Source organism: Podarcis vaucheri (assembly GCF_965113315.1).
Source record: "Podarcis vaucheri genome assembly, chromosome: 11".
NCBI classification, from domain to species: Eukaryota; Metazoa; Chordata; class Lepidosauria; order Squamata; family Lacertidae; genus Podarcis; species Podarcis vaucheri.
Genome location: NC_138749.1, coordinates 57581859 through 57604133, shown reverse-complemented (window position 1 = coordinate 57604133; position 22275 = coordinate 57581859). Strand labels below are relative to the sequence as shown.

The following is a 22275-nucleotide window of genomic DNA, read 5'->3' as shown; positions in this document are numbered from 1 at the left end:
ATTCAAGGTGCTCATTAACTGTCTCTATTTCCAGGTGGGATTCAATCACGTGCTGGCAAGTTCAGGTTGAACAATTATAGTGGACTGGGAAGTTTCATGTAACCAAAAGATGAAACTTTTTGCAATAAGGGAAATGATGGGGACCTGAACAGGAAGACGCAGAACACTTGCTCTGATGCAATGGCTTCTAATCTTCCCACAAACAAATCAGGTGAATGCTTTAAATAGCCAACATCATCTAATCTTCCTGCAAACAAATCAAGATAAATGCACAATAAGCAGGTCATAAGGAAGTTTCCTAACTCTCTTCTTTACTTTCTCTAATCTTCCCCCTCCCCCGTGGTATAAGAACTGGGAACCAAATAAGACAAGACCGGGGTGGGTGTGAGAAGTACAAGATATCACTCTTAAAATATTTGAAATAGTGTTACATAGCAGAGGACAAAGACTTCTTTTCTGCTGTTCCAGAGAGCAGAACTAGATCAAATAAGTTTAAATTACAGGAGGGTGGGTTTTAGTTGAACATTAGGAGTAAATGAATGCAGGTCAATTATGGGACCATTTGTTTATTTGGAAATAATACCACAGGAGGAGGTATTCAGTAAAAAACACACACACATTCAAATTCAAAACAACAACTCATAAGCAATTGAATATACCAGTAATAAAAAAACCACAATAGGCAGATGAAGATGATGGACTATATGGAACTTGCCGAACTGACTGGGAGACTCCGAGACCAGAGAGAAGAGATGGTGGAAGAAGACTAGAAGAAGTTTAAGGAATATTTGAAAAAATATGTTAATATTTAAATCTTTGAATAGCTTTGGAAGTGGATATAGGCTGTAGGGTTAGAAGCAGAATAAAGTTTATTTTAAAATAGTATTATTTTTTATAAAATGTGAAGTTATTTTAAGTTTGATTTAAAAAAAGATGGATTAGCGCTATTAGCGGCTTTTAGCGGCTTATCTGCTGATCGGATCAGCTGATAAGCGGCTTAGCGGCTTAGAAAAAGGGGGGGAAAGGAAAAAAACCCAGCAGGAACTCGCAAGACATTGTCGTCTTGCGAAGCAAGCCCATAGGAAATTCGTTTTGCGAAGCACCTCCAAAACAGAAAACTCTTTCGTCTAGCGAGTTTTCCGTCTTGCGAGGCATTCGTCTTGCGGGGCACCACTGTATTTACTTGTCTTCCTAGCTCCTAACTGTTCCTGACTCAGCTTATTTCGCTACACTAACTCAACCTACCCATAGACCTACCCAATTCACTCCCACTCCAACCAACCACCCAACTCCCAACGAACTCCCCTTTCGCCCCTCCCAGAGCTGGTTTTATAGTCCCTCTGACTCCACCCCCTGGGTTCTGTTTAACTATTTCACCTCCAGCACTCTCATATGTTAATGTCACACCACACATGCCGCTACGCATCGTGCATGCACGCACACAATACACACAGTGGTGGGATCCTCTGCTCGCGGTGGCAGAGGGATCCCACCACCATTCATACGGGGCAGGCATGCACAGTATATAGCGGCACGGATACTGCCGTCGTCCATATGACACATGTGTGCAGCCCGCATGTGCGGTATGTACAGCACACGCGCATGCGCCACTCGGCGGTTTGCCGACGGCACCGCTCAAGCGCTGAATAGACAGTGGCGGAGGGTGCAGCCGCGAGCGGAGGATCCTTCGCACGCAGCTGCGGCGGTGCGATGGCGGTGGCTTGTGCTGCCACGCCCGGGGGCGGTGGGACGAGCCCCTTGCGGGGTGCCTTCTTGTCACCCCTCCTCAGAGATGGCCCCCGGGGTGAACCGCCCTCCCAGCCCCTTCCTCCGCCACTGTGTCCACATCAGTCTGACCCTTATGTTTCCCTCCCCTTAAGGTTTTCATCTATGGGCTACTATTAAAACGAGGCTGCATTTTAAATTATATTTTAACCTGTATTTTAAATTGGTTCATTTTTTATTTTTTATTGTAATTTTACTGGTGTTAGCCGCCCTGAGCCTGGCTCTGGCCAGGGAGGGCAGGGTATAAATAAATTTTATTGTTATTATTATAGAAGCTTCTCTCTTCCTGCCTCTTCAATACATCAGTGTTATGCACGATGCAATCCCCCTGCGCCAAAGACTGTTGGTTCCATGTTGCAGGAGCTTTGGGACAACATTCCCCCAGTTTCCTTTGGGAGGCTGCAAATAATGACTTTCTGTAGCAGAGAATCCCTGACCTGGCTGGAGCACTAAGCTGTTCATCCCATGGAATTCCACCATCATGTTGCTGTGCTCCTAATTCCCCTACGTCGAGGGAGCTTCCCACATAGCCACATGCACACTCCTGTCCCTCGGATAAATATAGTTTTACAGGACTGTAAGGATTGCTGTGAGAAACTAAGGTCCACTGGCCAGAACCCCTCCTACACGATTTTATATCTCTTCACAGACACAGATAAGTATGTGACCTGGCATGTATGTGACTCTTTGCAACTACCGCTAGGAAAATTAGAGCAAATTATATAGCCAAGATAGCCACCAACTGTAAAGGAGATGAATTTATTTGACCCTATCGACATCAAGCTATATTCTATCTTTATCACCAAACTCTGAATATAATTCCACATTGTACTAATTAATATTATTTTTTAATATATTAGTGGCCATGTGACGATTTTAGCCTATAAATTTTATTGTTTAATGTCTTAACCTGTATATTAAGGTACTTTTATAGCTCTGTTTAAAGTAGGTAATGTCTTGATCATATAAATGTTTTAAGTTTTTTGTATTAATCCAGCATATTTTAATTGTTGATTGATTCTTGTGTACATTGCGGCAGCCTTTGGCTATGTGCAATAAAACTGACTGACTGACTGACCGTGAGAAACATGTATGCAAAGCCCTATGAATAGTCCAAAACACGACATAAATGCAAAGAGATTCTGTACATGTTTATCATACCTCAAAGGAATAGGCTTTTCCAATCCCGTCGCCAGATCCTGTGATCACTAAATGATGAGATAATAAAGACGGTATGTGATCTTTAGTTGGCTTGTTCTTTCTTGCATTTCAAACACTGCGGTTCCACATGATTTTTTTTTTTTTTTTTTTGGCATCCCATTCTCATTGATGGAGAAATGCAGAGACAGCATCCCTTGAGATATTGCTGGGCAATAGCTCCCATCATCTCTGACCATCGGTTTGTCAATTATATAAAATTGTACATCTCCTAAACAACCTATATGCAGGGATTTGTTTGCTTTTTAAGCAGGGTGGAATCTAGACTATTATTATTATTATTATTATTATTATTATTATTATTATTAGAATCTAGACACATATAAAAAATGTTGTAAAAATGTTTATTTTAAAAAAAACGTTTTGAAAAATATATTGAATTTGCCATAGCTCACCATCTAGTATCACATTTGTATAATGCACTTTACAACACACTTATTTGCAGCCGTATAGCTGAGTCCCATATGGAACTTCCCTTACCTTTTAAAATTAAATAATTGTTATTTTTGGTCTGGTGGGGCTGTAACGGATATACAGTGGTACCTCAGGTTAAGTACTTAATTCATTCCGGAGGTTCGTTCTTAACCTGAAACTGTTCTTAACCTGAAGCACCACTTTAGCTAACGGGGCCTCCCACTGCTGCCGCGCCGCCAGGGCATGATTTCTGTTCTCATCCTGAAGCAAAGTTCTTAACCCGAGGTACTATTTCTGGGTTAGCGGAGTCTGTAACCTGAAGCGTATGTAACCTGAGGTACCACTGTACATACACTCAGTGCCTGAGCCAAAAATCCCCTATATCTGTAATCAATTAAGTTGTGGCCATTTCTAATCCAAATCACTGTCTGTGTGTGTGTGTGTGTGTGGCAGCACTGTGACTGGGCCCACAACAAACAAACAAACAAACAAACAAACATTTTGGTGAGTTCCTCCCTTTTTTCCAGATGAAAAACACTGCATATGTATGTGTACAAGCTGCTCAACCCCTCACATGAACAGAAGACATACTTCTAGATATTGGTTCTACTGGAAATGGTTTGGGCAGCACTATATATTCTGGAGGTCACTACATATTTGGAGGTCCCAGGTCGCAAGGTGGTTAGATTGGTCTCAACTAGGGCCAGGGCCTTTTCAGCACTGGCCCCGACTTGGTGGAAACGCTCTGTCACAAGAGACTAGGGCCCTGCGGGACTTGACATCTTTCCGCAGGGCCTGCAAGACAGAGCTGTTCCGCCTGGCCTTTGGACTGGACTCAGTCTGACCCTTATGTTTCCCTCACCTTATGGTTTTGGTCTATGGGCTACTTTTAAAATGAGGCTGCATTTTAAATTGCATTTTAACCTGTATTTTAAATTGGTTCCCCCCCATTATGTTTTTAATGTAATTTACTGGTGTTAGCTGCCCTGGCTGGGGAGGGTGGGGTATAAATTATTATTATTATTATTATTATTATTATTATTATTATTATTATTATTGAAATGGTACAGTGGTGCCCCGCAAGGTGAATGCCTCGCAAGACGGAAAACTCGCTAGACGAAAGAGTTTTCCGTTTTGGAGGTGCTTCGCAAAACGAATTTCCTATGGGCTTGCTTCGCAAGACGAAAATGTCTTGCAAGTTCCTGCTGGTTTTTTCCTTCCCCCCCCTTTTTCTAAGCCGCTAAGCCGCTTATCAGCTGATCCGATCAGCAGATAAGCCGCTAAAAGCCGCTAATAGCGCTATTAGCGCTAATCCGCTAATCTGTCAATGGGCTTGCTTCGCAAGACGAAAAAACCGCTAGACGAAGAGAATCACAGAACGGATTCTTTTCGTCTTGCGAGGCACCACTGTAAGTAGTATGACTAGAAAACTTGTGAGTTTGAAACCAAACTGGGAAACAGACTTTAATTATGATACGTATTGAGAACAGAATGTGGACCAATAGACTAATCAAACAACTTTCTGTAAGGGTGAGGGAACTCGCTCTCAAAATAAACTGCAGATGGTAGGCCAGTCTCTCTTTCATGTTTCACCTCCAGGCTAGTGCTCCAGATTGCTAGCAGGGATGTGGGTCCTCTCGAACTCACTTCCATTTATGGGGGGCATGTCTACTAGTTAAAGTCTTTGGTTTAAATTAGCAGGCATGTCCAAAGTCCATTTCGGGGGCCTAATCCAGCCCGCCAGTCGACTTAATCTGGCCCCGTGGCAGTATATGTCCTGGGGTAAAATCCTTAAAAAATCTGAACAACTTCAAGGTAAAACTGTAAAACTCTTTAATCCTAAATTAAATCAACAATTTTGGTCGGCCCTAACGCATGTTCACTTCATCAAATCTGGCCCTCTTTGGAAAAAGCACCCCTGGAAGTTTTTGAAGAAATCTCTAAAATTATTAAGGAACCTATTCAATTCACCCCACAACTGGTACTCCTCTCTTTATTTGAGGAAGGTAATCATGACATAAAAGCAAAATAAATAAATAAACATACTGCTTCTTTTATTCGCAGCAGCAGGTCTCTCAATTGTACAAAAATGGAAAACTTTGTCTAACCTCTGTGTTTGGAATATTCCTCTTCTGCAAAATATTCCATGGCATGTGAGAGCCTTGTTGGACGTTTGGAATGTGTGATTCTCATTTTTTCAAAACCCCAAGGACAAAATTATTTATCTGGTGTTTGTTGGCATCCTTGACAAAAGCTGTGCAACATGTCCATGACCTCTTTTCACTTTGTTACATTTTGTGTTTTACTTTTGGGAACTCTTTACTTTTTGTTTCTTTGGAAAATCACTGAAAATTATTAATTTTTTTAACTACTTTTACTCAGAGTAGATGTATTGAAATTAACAAACACGACTAAGTTAGGTCCATCCATTTCTTTGGAGCTGCTTTGCATAAAGGTTTACAAAGCATCCATTATCTTAGCATCCAAGCCCATGGGTTTGTTTTTATTTTAAATTATCAGTTTGTAGTCACATCACTAAGCAGGAGATCTCTCTATTCACTCATAAAAAATGATAATGGCCGGAGAACTTAGGTTTGTAAATCGTATTAAGATGATGTGGGCTAGGAAGCTGCCACGGGCAAACCAGTCATTGCCATAAGCAAAAGTAATTCTCATTGCTGTCATGAATGTGTCTGTTCCAAAACAAGTTCTACTGAGTTTACTGGAGCTTACTTCCAGATAAATTTGTGTAGGACTGCAGCCTGAATTTCTTTGTATTTCAAAAAGATTGAAGTTGCATATTAACGCTTCTCAGTTACATAACTGCATTTAAAAAAACATTTCAAGGGTGCATGTGTCAATATTATAATATGTTTTTTGCGTTGAATATATGCTATATGGAAATTTATGGACCTAACAGGTATCTAAAGCCATTTGCACATCACAAAATATGTATTTTATCAAAGTAATTGTTGAACTAAAATACAATTAAGAAGAAGTACAGTGGTACCTCTGGATGTGAAGGGGATCCGTTCCGGAGCCCCGTTCGTATCCTGAAGCGAATGCAACCCACGTCTGTGCGCGTGTGGGTCGCGATTTGCCTCTTCCGCGCATGCGCGTGACATCATTTTAAGCGTCTGCGCATGTGTGAGTGACAAAACCCTTAAGTAACGCATTCCGTTACTTCTGGGTCGCCGCGGAGCGCAACCCGAAAATGCTCAACCTGAAGCTACTTCAACCCGACGTATGTCTGTATATTAATAGTGAAAGAATTATTAAGTTATTCTTAAAATGATTGGGGGGCCATTCCTTACATCATAGGAGCCTATACAACACAAAACACTGTTGCTGTATGTAGGTTTTATTATATTTATTTTTTATCTTATATTTTGAAAATGTACATCCATGTTCTTTTCCTTAAATTTTTTTGGGCCCTAAGCTATAGCTTGTTTAGCTTATACAGTGGTACCTCGGGTTACAAACACCTCGGGTTACAAACACATCGGGTTACAGACTCCACTAACCTGGATGTAGTACCCCGGGTTAAGAACTTTACCTCAGGATGAGAACGGAAATCGTGCGCCAGTAGCGTGGCGGCAGCGGGAGGCCCCACTAAAGCTAAAGTGGTACCTCAGGTTAAGAACGGTTTCAGGTTAAGAACGGACCTCCGGAACGAATTAAGTTCGTAACCAGAGGTACCACTGTACATAAATCTGGCACTGCCCATGAACCTTCAGATTGAGAGCTAGTGTCGTGGGTAGAGGACGGGATTAGGTCCATCTAGATTCTAGCTCAATACTTCCCGCTCTGACTGGCATCAACTCTCCAGGATTGCAGACAAGAGTCTTTCCTAGCCCCGTTTGGAGATGCCACAAGCTGGGACCTTTTGGGTTGCAAAGCTGGCGTCCACAGAGTTGCTCCCCTGCTCCCATCCCAACACATCAGTTCACATTTTCCCAGAAATAAAAATATGAGGAAAAGTTGCTTTACCTGCCCATTCTCCCATGGACCGAAAAAAAGACTCAGGCACAGTCCTCCATACAAGCGGAGAGAAATATTTCAAAAGCCGAACACATTTCACCAGGAAAACGAGACAAGTGAAGCCCCCGAGGCAAGCGAGGAACTGCTGCAGGAATTCACCCATGATGAACCGATGCTGTGGGTTCAGATAAGATACTGCCACTGTCTCTCTTTTGGTGCACTGCTACTTTTCGCTCTGGTAAAAGGAAGAAGAAGCCTGTCTAATCATAAACGTGTGAGTCATGTGATTATTTTTTACCCATAGAGATCATAGAATAACTTTCTTGGCCCAGATATGTAAACTACCCAAACAAAAACATGAGAGCTAAAATTGTTGTTGTTGTTTTTTGCATGCAGAGCTGCTCATTCTCAAGGGCACATTGTGGTCAGGGTCAGGCCAGCTGGTTTGCAGGATGATGTTGCCTTTGGCTCTCTGCTGTCTGCCGCCGAGATAAAAGATGTTCCGGAACATAACCCCCCTATGGATACAATATGCCTACTCCTAGTTAAGATACTCACATACAGGTACCGAAATCACAGTCGTCTGTTATTCCAGACCTGGAATAAATCTCATTTCCAGCATCTGGGCTTTTCTCTCCGGGTTCCAGTTGTGCTCTCCTAGTTTTGTGGTTGGCCCCTGTGACAGGACCACTTAACCAGCTCTTGAATGAACAGCGCAATTTTGTACACTCTTAGTTGGCTCTGCCCTTGAATCCAGTCTGGAAGCCGAAACTAGTAAACAATTTAGCAGCCAGATTTCTCACAGGAGCAGGTCATTGGCAAGATGTTATTCTCCTGTTGAGAGAGCTACAATGGCAACCAATCTGCTATCAGGCCAGGGGCCTGTGTTAATTCACAATGACTTAAATAACTTGCACCCAAGGTTATTTAAGAACCACCTCATTCCTTACATCCTGTCTCAGTCACTGAAGTCTTCTGATAGGGGACTGTTTGTGGTCTCACATGCCCCTGAAGTCTGGCTGGCCTTCACTTCACTTCACTTCACTTCACTTCACTTCACTTTACTGCCTGGTGGAAGGGCTGAACCCCTAGTATGGCAGGCTGTGTCTTGTGGTACTCCTTGCTAATAGAAGTTCAGCAAGAGTCATACCTTTCTCTTTTTACATGTCTTCTAAAAACTATATTTATTAGGCAGGCTTTCTGAATCTCTGTTTCTTTGCCAACCCTCTCTCACTGATGTCTTTGATTTTTATTTTGTAATAGGGTGCTTTTAGCCTTATAGGAAAGTGCAGTGCATAAAATTTTAAAATAAATACTCAAATGTAAATCTCACTGATTTCATTGGGGCTAATTCTCAGCCATTTTGCTGTCGTTCAACTGTGTGGTGGTTTGTTTTGCCTTTAGGCAAAAAAGTGGTCTAAACCACTGAGCCTCTTGGGCTTGCTGATCAGAAGGTTGGTGGTTCGAAAGCATGTCAGTTCAAGTAGATAAATAGGTACCACTGCAGTGGGAAGGTAAACGGCGTTTCCGTGCGCTCTAGCTTCCATTATGGTGTCCCATTGCGCCAGAAGCAGTTTAGTCATGACCCGGAAAGCTGTCTGAGGACAAACGCTGGCTCCCTCGGCCTGAAAGCAAGATGAGCGCCGCACCCCACAGTCGCCTTTGACTGGACTTTAGCTTTAGCTTTGCCTTTAGGACAAAGACTCATTACATGAAGGCCCAAGGATTCATCATTAACCCTGGTGGCCGAGACCATCCAGGATCCAGAATGACCATCACAAGCCAGTTTTTATGCAACCCCCTGAGGCTCCCATATGGACCTCCTGCCGGCATTAGAAACAGCAGAACAGCAACCAGTTCCTTGAGAAAGAAAAGCTATAGCATCGAGCAGAGCCTGGAGGCACAAGACACTTTCTTTGACCATTGCCGACTGCTGGAAAAACCTGCTTTATCTCAAGGTACCTTGAAAGCATGTGCATAATGTGGGCTGAATCGTGCATGTTTTTAATGCTTACTACCACCATTCACCTGCTTGAGGGTGTGTGTGTGTGGGAAATGGTAACTGAATCTAACACTCTATGCTAGAGCTTTCCAAACTGTGTGTTGTGACACACAAGTGTGTTGGCCGCAGGGTGTAGGTGTGTTGCGCAAATGCTCCCCACGCTCTTCCCGCGGCTAGAAAGGGGTTAGTTTAACCTCTGGTTTGTCAGTAAAACTGAATTATTGTGATGCGAAATGATGCATGCCTGCAAAGTGTGTCGCCAACATGAAAAGTTTAGAAAGCTCTGCTCTACGACCTACTCCCATACCCTGATCAGCAGTGCTAGGCATTGTCAGTTGCAGCCCAAGCTCCCGAATCAAGTGTTCAACCTAGGGAATCTCAAGTGCAAAGCTCCATTTCCCCCTCTTACTAGGTCAGGGTAAATAGATTTTGGGGGTAAGTCAGTTTTGATGAGATTGGCACAGGGTTAAGAGTCAAGCTTCCTCTCACTGCAGCCCCAATCCAATTCCATACTTTTCTTTGCATGCTCATGAGGTGCAGTGAGGCTGTTATCTCAGGCGGGAATCTGGAAAGGTGTTGATTAAAAATGAGACTGCTCATGGTAGACTTAGGATCATAGAACAAGGGTCATTTAGTTCAACTCCTGAACCTGCCTGAAGGCTCATAAAAACACAAGGAAAAAGGAACAAGGAGGGGAGAGGCCAGGGCAGGGATCAAACTCAGGTACAGTGGTACCTTGGGTTACATACACTTCAGGTTACACACTCCGCTAACCCAGAAATAGTGCTTCAGGTTAAGAACTTTGCTTCAGGATAAGAACAGAAATTGGGCTACAGCGGCGCGGCAGCAGCAGGAGGCCCCATTAACTAAAGTGGTGCTTCAGGTTAAGAACAGTTTCAGGTTAAGAACGGAACGAATTAAGTACTTAACCTGAGGTACCCCTGTACCAGCTTTTAAACAGTTATTCTTATAATGAACAGTTGGAATTAGGAGGTACCTAATTTCTTCTGCTGAGGCAGACAAATGATATCTTATTATTGTCGACATATGCATTCTTATGTATACAGTGGTACCTCAGGTTACATATGCTCCAGGTTACAAATGCTTCAGGTTACAGACTCTGCTAACCCAGAAATAGTGCTTCAGCTTAAGAACTTTGCTTCAGAATGAGAACAGAAATCGTGCTCCGGCGGCGCAGCAGGAGGCCCCATTAGCTAAAGTGGTGCTTCAGGTTAAGAACAGTTTCAGGTTAAGAACGGACCTCCAGAACGAATTAAGTACTTAACGTGAGGTACCACTGTGCTTTACCCTATTATGGCTGGAGAACCGTATTGCAAAATTCAGAGAAGATCACATTTCAAAGGATGGCTGTGTTTGGGTTCTCATATTGCTTCTGCAAAAATTCAGATTTGCATAGCTGTCAACGTTTCCCTTTTTTAAAGGGAAATTCCCTTATTCTGAATAGGATTCCTCGCAAGAAAAGTTGACAGCTATGGATTTGGTTGGTCTACCTTTAAATGTGAACTGAATCGAATTTACCCCCCCCCCCAATGCTACTTGATCTGCTTAGTAAAATCCAGCACCAATTTTTCACTCACCCAGGTTTGTGCTTCCACTGGGAAATCAAGGCACAATGGAGTCTGCAGATGTGGTTTATTCACACATACAGTACCTATGATTCTATGATATACACTTGAGTTTATGGAGATTTCTGCCCACTTCCTGCTCCTTCCTGTGTTGTAAAAAGGCACCCTCTCTTCCCGTGGTGACATTGTGGCCCCTGTTACCCTGGTAGCTTCTCCCTCTGTGTCTGCCAGACCCTTCGACCTGGTTGAGGACTTCCATCTAGCGGCTGGCTATCAGCACCATCGTTTCGACCCACCGTCACCAGGATGGCCTCATGAGGAGGTTAGCTGGCATTGCTCTCAGCCAAGTCCAGGAATCTGTGAGTTTGCTCAAATTCTGACCCTCCCCGAATGCAGAAGACATTATGGGGAGTCTGACTGGCCTGCCAAATTAATTACAATACGAAATGTAGCTTGACTTACATGCCACTTACTCAGCAGTGGGCCACAGTACACAGCGCACTTGCTAGCAGCTCAGAGGAAGCTACCTGTGAACAAACTCTCACCCGTCACATTCCCTCACCCTTCCTTTCTTCAGTTGAAGGCAAAAGGTGCCAGGGAAACCTGTCACACCCATATCTGATAAGCAGCAGCCTATCATGTAAGAGGAGGGGAACATTTAATCACATTGAAGTTTAACTTTTATAGGCTAAGGTTCAAAGAGTGCTGCATTTTTATGCATCTATCAGGAACGTGGAAACGAGAGGAATTTGAAACAAAAATGCCCCTTGCTTCCTCCATAGACTTATTTTGAAACAGAGGGAGAGTTCTTTTAAAGGGTGCAAAATGTGTCTGGACCTTTGGCTTGCCTAACTAGATTCTAGCTCATGGGTAGGCAAACTAAGGCCCAGGGGCTGGATCCGTCCCAACCGCCTTCTCAATCCGGCCTGCGGACGGTCCGGGAATCAGCGTGTTTTTACACGATTAGAACGTGTGCTTTTAATTAAAATGCATCTCTGGGTTGTTTGTGGGGCAAAGGAATTCATTCACCCCCCCATATAGTCCGGCCCCCCACAAGGTCTGAGGGACAGTGGACCGGCCCCCTGCTGAAAAAGTTTGCTGACCCCTGTTCTAGTCGTAGGCTTTATCCACAAGAACTGTTTCAAGTTCACGCTCAGCAACACCCCAAGAATTCTGGGAAATGTAGTCTGTTAAGGGTGCTGGGAATGGTAGCTCTGTGAGGGGGTAAACTACAGTTCCCAGGATTCTTTGGGGGGGTACTTTAAATGTGCTTGAGAGGTATGGTGTTCACAGCCATAGACCGTATTTGAAATACCACATGTTGCTAATACTTTCAGAAAATAAACTCTCCCCACAGGGAGAAAGGGTAGTATAAAAGACCTTTGACCTGTGAAAGTTGGGCTCAGGTGATGAAACAGTGTCAGGGTACCACTTTAGATTGGAGGTGTGAAGAGTCCCATACGTTGGTGCTGACCTTTAAAGCCCTAAAAGGCTTTTTTTAAAAAAAAATTAAAATGTGTCCACAAGCCCAGAAAGGTTGGTGGTATCTGCCTTAAGTGAATTCAACTTTCCTTTTTACATTATAATCCTGCATTTAATATATTCTTCTTCTTTTTAGATGCCAGGCTTTTAGAAGCTGGTGGGTTAAGTACCGTATTTTTCACCCTATAGGATGCACCTTTTCCCCTTCAAAAATGAATGGGGCAAATGCAGGCTTTTGCTGAAGCTTGGAGAGCGAGAGGGGTCGGTGCGCACCGACCCCTCTCGCTCTCCAGGCTTCAGGAAGACATCCACAGCCTAGGCAGCCCTGTGGGAGTTCCCCGCAAGGCTCCCCACGCTGCGGATAGCAGCCTGCTGCCCAGCACGAGGGGTGCCCTGAAGCAGAGCGCCCCCCGCGCCCGGCAGACATCCGCAGCATGGGGAGCCTTGCAGGAGTTCCCCACACGGCTCCCCACGCTGCGGATAGCAGCCTGCTCCCCGGTGGGCGGGGCGCCCTGAAGCAGAGCGGCCCCCGCGCCCGGCAGACATCCGCAGCGTGGGGAGCCTTGCAGGAGTTCCCAGCAGGGCTCCCCACGCTGCGGATAGAAGCCTGCCGCCCGGTGGGCAGGGCACCCTGAAGCAGCGCACACCTTGCGCCAGGCAGACATCGGCCAGCCCCACAAGCTCGGGGGACAGCAGGGAGGCGCAGCGCCGCCATCCCGCTGTTCCTCGACCTGGTTCAGTTTCCCCGACCTGCTTTTGGGGGGGAAATAAAGGGATTTTTTTCCCTTTATTTCCCCCCCAAAAAACTAGGTGCGTCCTATGGGACGGAGCGTCCTATGGGACGAAAAATACAGTAATTTTAATGATGTTGTTACTTATGGAATTTATGAAAATTATTAATGTTTCTGTTTATTGTGTACAGTACTATCTATTACCCTAGATTTTTAAACCACCCTGTGACCATTTTGGGTGAAATATAGATTTCCCAATAAATAAAGATGCCATAGCTCTTTGGAAATTGTATGAATTTTGAATTATTGATCTCAGCAGTTGATTGGTCACATGGAACTTTAGGTCAGATATACAAAATACTAACAGAATTGCTATAAAGCAAGATGGCAAGCAGATTTGTCTATTCAAATACTGACAGACAAATGGTATTTGATTTGGAAACTCTTAAAGCAACGTTCTGCACGGATTTGACAGGATGGTACCTGACTCCTGCCAGGTTGAGTAAAATATTTTTGAGGGCCAGTGACCCATGATGGAGATGTGGAACTTCTGATGTAAACATGTTTCACGTCATGTGGGCATGCTGAGCAATCAGATTTTGGGAATTTGTGCCGACAGAAATAACAAGCATCCTAGGCTATCATTTCCGAAAAGATCCTGTTGTAATTATAATTGGACAGAGTAAGGATATTAAAGCAGAAGAGGATTGGGAAATGACTTTCAGCTATTAATAGCGGCCAAAACAGTCATCTGTCAGAGACAGAAAACTCCCATATCATTATCTCTAGGTGCCTCGGGAGCTAAAGTTTGGGAAGGTGCTTATATGATGAAATTTGCTAACTTCTAGGAAAGGGCAGACAAGGCAGTTGGAAAAGGGAGACAAAAAGACAGCGAATTCATTGCAAAAAGGATTTTATTTATTTTTAATTAAGTACAAGATAAAAGAATTCCCATTTTTTTATTTTGAGACATATAAAAGGTCATAGTACAATGTGGTAAAATATAGGCAACTTCATTCTTATAAGAGTGGTCGATAAATTTTAACCTAGACAAACCTAGACAGAATCTTAAAAAGTAGAGACATCACCTTGCCAACAAAGGTCCGTATAATTAAAGCTATGATTTTCCCAGTAGTGATGTATGGAAGTGAGAGCTGGACCATAAAGAAGGCTGGTCGCCGAAGAATTGATGCTTTTGAATTATGGTGCTGGAGGAGACTCTTGAGAGTCCCATGGACTGCAAGAAGATCAAACCTATCCATTCTGAAGGAAATCAGCCCTGAGTGCTCACTGGAAGGACAGATCCTGAAGCTGATGCTCCAATACTTTGGCCACCTCATAAGAAGAGAAGACTCCCTGGAGAAGACCCTGGTGTTGGGAAAGATTGAGGCCACAAGGAGAAGGGAACGACAGAGGGTGAGATGGTTGGACAGTGTTCTCGAAGCTACCAGCATGAGTTTGACCAAACTGCGGGAGGCAGTGGAAGACAGGAGTGCCTGGCGTGCTCTGGTCCATGGGGTCACGAAGAGTCGGACACGACTAAACGACTAAACAACAACATAAATTTTAAGTAACAGAAACATCAATGTAACAACCCTTTTCTTGAGGTTTTCTGTACCATTGCACCATATTCTCTACAAACTAAGATGAAGTATTTGGTTGCTTCCATAAATTTATATGTGTATACAATCATTCTATCTATGGATTTATTTGTAATTATTTTGCAAAAAATTAAAGGAAAAAACCCCAAAATAATAATAGTGTCCAGGATCTTTCACATTATACTTGTCCTGACTAATGTAAGATTGCTCCCCAGTTAATACTGGGGCTCTTTTCATCAGATCATTCTGAATATGGCATCTCTGTTGAACATGCAGTTGTGGAAGTGTACTCAGCTTTTAACACGTTTTGACTCATTGGGCAGGGAGGAAGCAGCTGTGGTCTTCAAAAGTTGTTGGGCTAGACCTGTCATCACCCCTGGCCATTGGACGTGTTCCCTAAAGCTGACGGGAATTGGAAAGTAATATATACAGAAGGCCACAAGTGCCTCAGCCCTAACTTTAAGGATCACACAATCAGGCTGGGAGGAAACAAACAGGTCTCCACACTGATGTTTTAGAACAGGCATAGGCAAACTCAGCCCTCCAGATGTTTTGAGACTACAATTCCCATCATCCCCGATGACTGGTCCTGTTAGCTAGGGATGATGGGAGCTGTAGTCCCAAAACATCTGGAGGGCCGAGTTTGCCTATACCTGTTTTAGAACCTGTCCTTGATAGAAAAATCTAAAGCATGAGCTGGGTCAAAGTGAAGCTGTAGCTTTGCCCAAGTGGATTTTTCTGAACCACGGAAGAAACGTGGTCTGGGTGTTTGTTTCCTATTCTTGATATCTCCTGCCCTGCACAGAGTTCCAGAAACCAGCTCTGATAATAATAATAATAATAATAATAATAATAATAATAATAATAATAATATCAATAATAATAATAATAATATCTTTATTGTCATTGCCCCCTTCGGGGACAACGAAATTACTTGACTGCTCCATAAAAACACTAATTAAACAATACAGTATAATACAGCAAGGGAGATTAGATGACTTTCAAAGTCCGGGCTTCCCATTCAGGGCCGAGATCGCTCTGGAGAAGAAGCTGTTCTTAAGACGACTCGTTCTTGTCTTCATCGACCTGTATCTCCGTCCCGACGGCAAGAGCTCGAAGAGACAGTGACCAGGATGCGATGGATCTTTTACTATGTCCAGTGCCTTCCTATGGCACCTTGTGGCATAAATCTGCTCTAAGGTGGAGAGTGGGCAGCCAACAATGCTCTCTGCTGCCTTAACAACCCTGCACAACCCCATCCTGTCCTGGGCAGTACTGCTTCCACACACATCACACATCTGTGATGGAAGATTGATGGCCTCCTACATGCCCAGATGCTCATAATCTAGCATGGGTGAATCAAACCCAGAAATGACCAGACCAACAGCCATTTAAGCCTGGAGAAGCTACAGGCCAGCTCTGCCCCTTCCATTGCAAGGTTGTGAATGTTCTGCCTACATGTTTATGCTCTTTGGCTATTCATTGCTTTTTCTCAAGTGATCCAGCAGCAAAAGGGAAAACTACCTATCTGTGACTGTACAGCAAATGATTATGGAAATAGTTTTGGATATCGCTGAGGAAAATAGTTTCATGGGGAGAATTAAATGACTAATAAAAATGAACTCTCGTACTCAAGTATACTGGCTTGGGTCAAAAGATGCCATTGCCTAAGAGGAAATGAATAAAGAGGCTTCCTGATGTTGTCTATTTCCCAACTCCCACTGAAGTCAGCACCAAATTCTATGACATTCCATAGGTCCCTGTGGCGTTTGCCTCCTAGGATGGGTCATAAGGAAAGGGTTAAAATAGGTGTGATATGATTGGCCAGTGAGAATGCAAGGGGGGAATAAAAGTTAGAGTGGGAGGTTTTGAAAGTCAGTTGAGAGTTGAGTTCAGTTGAGTTGAGGTTTGGGAGTTGAAGAAGGAAGAGGGAGGTTTAGGTGTGGGTTGGTAAAGTTGTATTGTGAAAGAGTGAGAGGAATTGTTAGGTGGAGTCAGATAGATAGTTGGGAATAATCAGTTTGGAGTTGTAGGAACGAAGAATAAGAAACGGACAAGAGAAAAATTTACTGAAACCATAAGCTTGTTCCTGCATATAAAAATAAACTTGATCATTTGCTTACCGGTATGTTAACAACTGGCTGGACTCCGTGTGTCCCCGTGAGATACGGGGTGGTGGCAGCGGAAAAAGCAATCGCAGTGGCAGCACAGGGTCAATAGACCGTTAAACGTCCGGGGGCCCTGTGTGATCGCCACAGTCCCCTAACCAGAGAGGCTCTTCAGTGGGTCCAAGAGGGTGTAGCAGACAGGTGGGAAGTAGGGAAGGGATCCCATATCACTCATAGCTCCACTGGGAGAATCACACAAGGAGTGTTGGGCCAATAAGAGAGAAATCCTCAATGCAAACATACTGAACACTTAAGCCTGTCCTTCAGGCGCAGCAGTTTTGGGGCTCCAGATCTGCTCGTTCAGAGTGTGCAAGCCTCACACAGTTCACTACACCAGGTAGTGACAATGGAACCATACATGCCCCCAAACCTGAAACGGATGCTCATGGCGCCATCGTAGGTTATGCAACCAGCAAAGGACATTTTTTCCCCTTTATTTGACAGTAGCATCATAGAACTGACTGGAGCCAAAGGGCATAGACTCCAACCACTTTTCATGAGACAGGATATTTTGTATGCAAGAAACAGTTGAGAGAGTTGGGCATGTTTAGCCCGGAAAAGAGGAGACTGAGAGGAGATAAGGTAGCCATCTTCAAGTATCTAAAGGGCTCTCACATGGAAGATGGGGCAAGCTTGCTTTCTCTTGCTCCGGAGGCTAGGACCCAAACCAATGCCTTCAAGTTACAAGGAAGGAGATTCCAACTAAATATCAGGAAGAACTTTCTGTCAGTAAGAGCTGTTTGAAAGTGGAACAAACTTCACTGAGAGGTGGTGGACTCTCCTTCCTTGAAGATTTTTAAGCAGAGGTTGGATGGCCAGCTGTCATGGGTGCTTAGTTTATAAACCTGCACTGAAGGATCCCTTCAAACTCTATGATACTTCAGTATTGACTATTTTGACTGGCAGCAGTTTCTTCAGGGCCTCCCAGCCCTCTTACATTCATTTTGTTTTCTTTTTTAGATGAGTGAAACATCCTTCATACAGACCACATATTCTGCCACAAAGCCACAGATCCCATTTTATGTATTGTAACATGTGTGAAATGTGGAATTGTTTACATGAATGATATATAACTGATACAGTAAATTGAATTTTAAAAATTTCTTCTTAGATTTTTCGTTTCATATTCATTCATATATAGCATAACGTAAATATTATTCCTTTTCATTATTATTATTATTATTATTATTATTATTATTATTATTATTATAGAAAAGCCATAGAGGAAATTGACAGTTTAATTACAGATATGAACAAGTTATAAACAGAACAGATACTATTTTCATGACTTACAAGAAGGTATCCCATTACAAGATAGTTGAGTGCTTTCATATTTAGGGATATTTCCATCTCAAGATTTATGTCTGACTATCATCAATCACCACATAATTATCTCCTTTGGCAACTTGCCGACAAAATACATTCAATCCGCCGTGTTCCTCTCCCTGAATTTCTGGATATTTCCATTTTTCTAGAACAGGCATAGGCAAACTCGGCCCTCCAGATGTTTGGGGAGTACAACTCCCATCATCCCTGACCACTGGTCCTGTTAGCTAGGGATGATGGGAGCTGTAGTCCCAAAACATCTGGAGGGCCGAGTTTACCGATGCCTGCTCTAGAACATATGTGCCACAATATTCATGTACTTAATCAGAAGTACTTACAGCATCTCCTTTCAATGCATTTGCACTGTGCAGACTGGCTAGCAAAAGATACCCAAAACCTGATTGTCTCAGATATATTAATGAAAACCATTCTAGTACCTCTTGCTTCCTTAAACTGCAACCTATTCAAAGCTCCCAATTTAGGGTTTTCATGAGCGGGGAAAGGCAGGTGAATGAAATAGTAGGAAAATTTCCCCAAAATTTCTCCAAATGGTAAAGGAATATTAGAATCTCCTCTCTACTTGTGTCATTTGCTGGCGGTGTTCTGGTCAGAATCCTGAGGGTCAGACAGAGACCTGGAGGGGCCACATTTGACTCCACTTGGCCTGAGGATCCCAGCTCCTGCCAGGGAGATTGAAGCAAAAGCCAAGTGATTGGAACTGAGGTATTAAGCAGCCAATTCAGGTTCTGAAAACGGCAAGCAGCCAACCTCTGTACCTGTGTTATTACCGTATTTTTCGCTCCATAGGGCGCACCGGACCATAGGGCGCACCTAGTTTTGGGAGGCGGAAAACAAGAAAAACTTATTCTGAACCCCAGAAGCCAGAACAGCAAGAGGGATCTGGCTTCTGGGATACCGTGTGGCTGTTCTGGCTTCTGGGATAACCGCGCCAAGCCTCTTCAGGGCAGCGGGATGAAGGCTCCCCCTGCCCGAAGAGGCTGCGCCGGGCTAAAGCAGAAGCCAGGACAGGCGCGTCGCTGAAGGGGCGCTGCGCCTTCTAGCGAAGCTGGAGAAGGAACAGAAGGAGACCCTTCTGTGCCTCCTCGGGCTTCGCTGGACAGGCGCGCCGCTCAAGGGGCGCTGCGCCTTCTTCCTCTCTGCGCAGCGCCTCTCCTTCACAGGAGAGGCTCTGCGCAGAGAGGGAGAAGGCGCAGCGCCCTTCAGCGAAGCTGGAGAAGGAACAGAAGGAGACCCTTCTGTGCCTCCTCGGGCTTCGCTGGACAGGTGCGCCGCTGCGAAGCGAGAGAAGGAACAGAAGGAGTCCCTTCTGTTCCTCCTCCGGCTTCCAGGTCAGGCACCTCGCGGCGAAGCCGAGGATCCTGCATTCGCTCCATAGGACGCACAGACATTTCCCCTTCATTTTTGGAGGGGGAAAAGTGCGTCCTATAGAGCGAAAATGCGGTATTTTATGGCACTAGCTATGAACGTTCTGTACCTCTGTCTCCCATCTAAAATGTTCCTGTTCTAAAGGTGAAAAGCATCTGAGAAAGGAATTTTAAGGAACTTTGCCCTGCACTGCAGCCTGTCTAATACTCCAACCTCCATTGGCTTTCTCCCAATTAACCCAATTAGCCCAATTAACCTGGAACAGACCAACCAGGGCAGCATAGCAAGAGATGATGGAGTCAGGTTTGGATCTGGCTGAAGACAATTGTCCCACTGGGAGAATTAAACAAACAGAACCAGCACAGTAAGAAGGAAAGCCCTTAATAAAAACACTCTGGCTTTGACCCAAAGCTTGTGTTGTGCCATTCTAGAGGGTTCCTTGACCTTCATGGGCTGCCAGAGGCTCAGCTGGAAGCGGGAGAGGGAAAACCCCAATTCCATGAGCAGAACTGCATTCAGAGAAGTTAGGGTCCATGCCAGTGAACACCAACCTGCTGTTCATCCTTAAGGCACAGAATGCATTTGGTATCGGATGCGCCCATGCCCTGCATGGCATATTTGGCATCCAGTAAGATCATTCAGTGCAATCAATCCCCAGACCGCCCAATGTATCTGGAGGTTGCAGATCATACTGGAGACCTATGCTCCCACAAAACTGGTGGGGCACATTCACAAGATCACATTAATCTCTGCAATCGAATGGCTAGTTTCTGGATAGCACTGGAGTTGCCTTTGCAAATAACATTTCTTGCCCTTTCATCTCCAGCATCCTAGAGCCTTGGGGAGCCAAGGGGACATCTAAGTCCATCCTCCAACCAGTACAATTGAGCCCAGATCTCTAAAGCTCTGAACCAAGGCAGCTAGATGTGGGCATGGAAGATGTGTGCCGTCGAGTTCCTAACCGAAGTCCACACATGTGTGGCTGTTAGCACAACAATATTTTGCAGTCTGTATCAGTGGCGTAGCGTGGGTTGTCAGCACCCGGGGCAAGGCAAGTAATTTGCGCCCCCTAACCCGTGGATTTGCGCCCCCTAACCCGTGGATTTGCACCCCCTAACCCTAACCCCCAGACGTTGTGCCCGGTGCGGCCGGCCCCCCCTGCACCCCCCACGCTACGCCACTGGTCTGTATCTTCTGGTCAATCCTTTTCAAAAATTTAAGCAAGGAGTCTACCCACAGCTACAGGCAGTCTGGGGGAAAAGGCGATTCAACACCCTCGACAGAATAAACATGGAGGAAGGACCCCTGGATTTGACCCAGTGCAAAGATTTCCCGTGGAAGGAGCAAATTCCCAAACCCTGCCACCCATCCATCTATTGTAATTAGTCTTACTACATAAATAATGATCAAACATGCCTGCGGCTGGCTGTTTCCAAGATCATGCCTTGTCTAACAAGGATGCCCTGGACCGCAACGCGAGATGAGGTAGAACGTCCACTCCTCAGCCGCTTCTGCGTTGAACTTCCACAGGAGCTGCATCCTCCCAGATTCTCTTTCCTTTTGTTTCTGCTAGCTCTTGGCATCTGGCAATGCTTTTTCTTCATCTGTGGAGATCTTAGGACTGTCGCTTCCCCGTATGGTTAGAAACGAGTATCTCAGACCTCCTGCCATGCTGAAGGGGGAAAGCAGAGAACACACACACACGGTCAGAAAGCCATGTCTCCTGTCCGCCGTGTGAACTGGACATGCAATTCAAAACCCCCACTCACCAGATATTGAGCCCTATGAAGTTCAGCACGGAAAAGATATAGTCTCCACCAATTAGCATTCCAATGTAAGCGATGGACACATTCTGAAAAAAATAAAGAGGCATGCTTTAACTTATTAACCAGCGAAGGCGGTGAAGGTCCTATGTGAGTGTCTGGAGGCGGTTGGAGGATGGATGGCAGCTAACAGATTGAGGTTGAATCCTGACAAGACAGAAGTACTGTTCTTGGGGGACAGGGGGCTGGCTAGTGTGGAGGACTCCCCGATCCTGAATTGGGTAACTGTGCCCCTGAAGGACCAGGTGTGCAGCCTGGGAGTCATTTTGCACTCCCAGCTGTCCATGGAGGCGCACATTAATCCTGAGTCCAGGGCAGCTGTTTACCAGCTCCATCTGGTATGCAAGCTGAGACCCTACCTGCCCGCAGACTATCTTGCCAGAGTGGTGCATGCTCTAGTTATCTCCCGCTTGGACTACTGCAATGCGCTCTACATGGGGCTACCTTTGAAGGTGACTTGGAAACTGCAATTAATCCAGAACGCGGCAGCTAGACTGGTGACTGGGAGGGCCGCCAAGACCATATAACACCGGTCCTGAAAGATCTTCATTGGCTCCCATTACATTTCCAAGCACAATTCAAAGTGTTGGTGCTGACCTTTAGAGCCCTAAACGGCCTCGGTCCAGTATACCTGAAGGAGCATCTCCACCCCCATTGTTCAGCCTGGACACTGAGGTCCAGCGCCGAGGGCCTTCTGGCGGTTCCCTTGGTGTGAGAAGTGAGGTTACAGGGAACCAGGCAGAGGGCCTTCTCGGTAGTGGTGCCTGCCCTG

The 22275-nt window shown here is 44.8% G+C and overlaps 4 protein-coding genes and 1 long non-coding RNA gene across 13 annotated transcripts in view; 2 read left to right on the top strand and 3 right to left on the bottom strand.

The window, feature by feature from the left end:
• Window positions 1-11692, bottom strand: part of HSD17B3 (hydroxysteroid 17-beta dehydrogenase 3) — a 42288-nt gene extending 30596 nt beyond the window's left edge. The window contains exons 1-3 of one of the 2 annotated variants that reach the window (XM_082241662.1): window positions 11449-11692; window positions 7408-7633; window positions 2947-2993 (exon numbers count right to left, since the gene is read on the bottom strand). In XM_082241662.1, coding sequence (XP_082097788.1) covers window positions 2947-2993; window positions 7408-7561 — 201 coding nt within the window. In that variant the 5' untranslated portion in view covers window positions 7562-7633; window positions 11449-11692. Of the gene's footprint in view, window positions 1-2946; window positions 2994-7407; window positions 7634-7956; window positions 8192-11448 lie in introns of those variants that run through there. The other variant, XM_082241661.1, reaches the window with a different exon arrangement.
• Window positions 1-22275, top strand: part of ERCC6L2 (ERCC excision repair 6 like 2) — a 291509-nt gene that overhangs the window by 197032 nt on the left and 72202 nt on the right. The gene's annotated exons all lie outside the window — the stretch shown is intronic.
• LOC309542748 (uncharacterized protein) lies at window positions 9067-18175 on the top strand. Of its 2 annotated transcripts, none has more exons than XM_082241685.1 (3): window positions 9067-9356; window positions 11148-11308; window positions 17929-18175. In XM_082241685.1, the coding sequence occupies exons 1-3, from the start codon at window positions 9110-9112 to the stop codon at window positions 17998-18000; spliced, it is 480 nt and encodes a 159-aa protein (XP_082097811.1). In that variant the 5' UTR covers window positions 9067-9109; the 3' UTR covers window positions 18001-18175. The 2 variants fall into 2 exon arrangements, with proteins under 2 accessions (XP_082097811.1, XP_082097812.1); XM_082241686.1 differs by having other exon boundaries at window positions 11148-11345.
• On the bottom strand, window positions 14096-15621 carry LOC309542760. Its single transcript, XR_014224401.1, has 2 exons — window positions 14781-15621; window positions 14096-14255 (listed from the first exon to the last, which is right to left on the bottom strand). It is a non-coding gene; the product is annotated as an uncharacterized lncRNA (long non-coding RNA).
• The window catches only part of SLC35D2 (solute carrier family 35 member D2), a 30130-nt gene continuing 28724 nt past the window's right edge, over window positions 20870-22275 (bottom strand). Inside the window, exons 11-12 of the mRNA XM_082241660.1 lie at window positions 21450-21532; window positions 20870-21352 (exon numbers count right to left, since the gene is read on the bottom strand). Of these exons, the coding sequence (XP_082097786.1) occupies window positions 21250-21352; window positions 21450-21532 (186 nt within the window). The 3' untranslated portion in view covers window positions 20870-21249. The remainder of the gene's footprint in view (window positions 21353-21449; window positions 21533-22275) is intronic.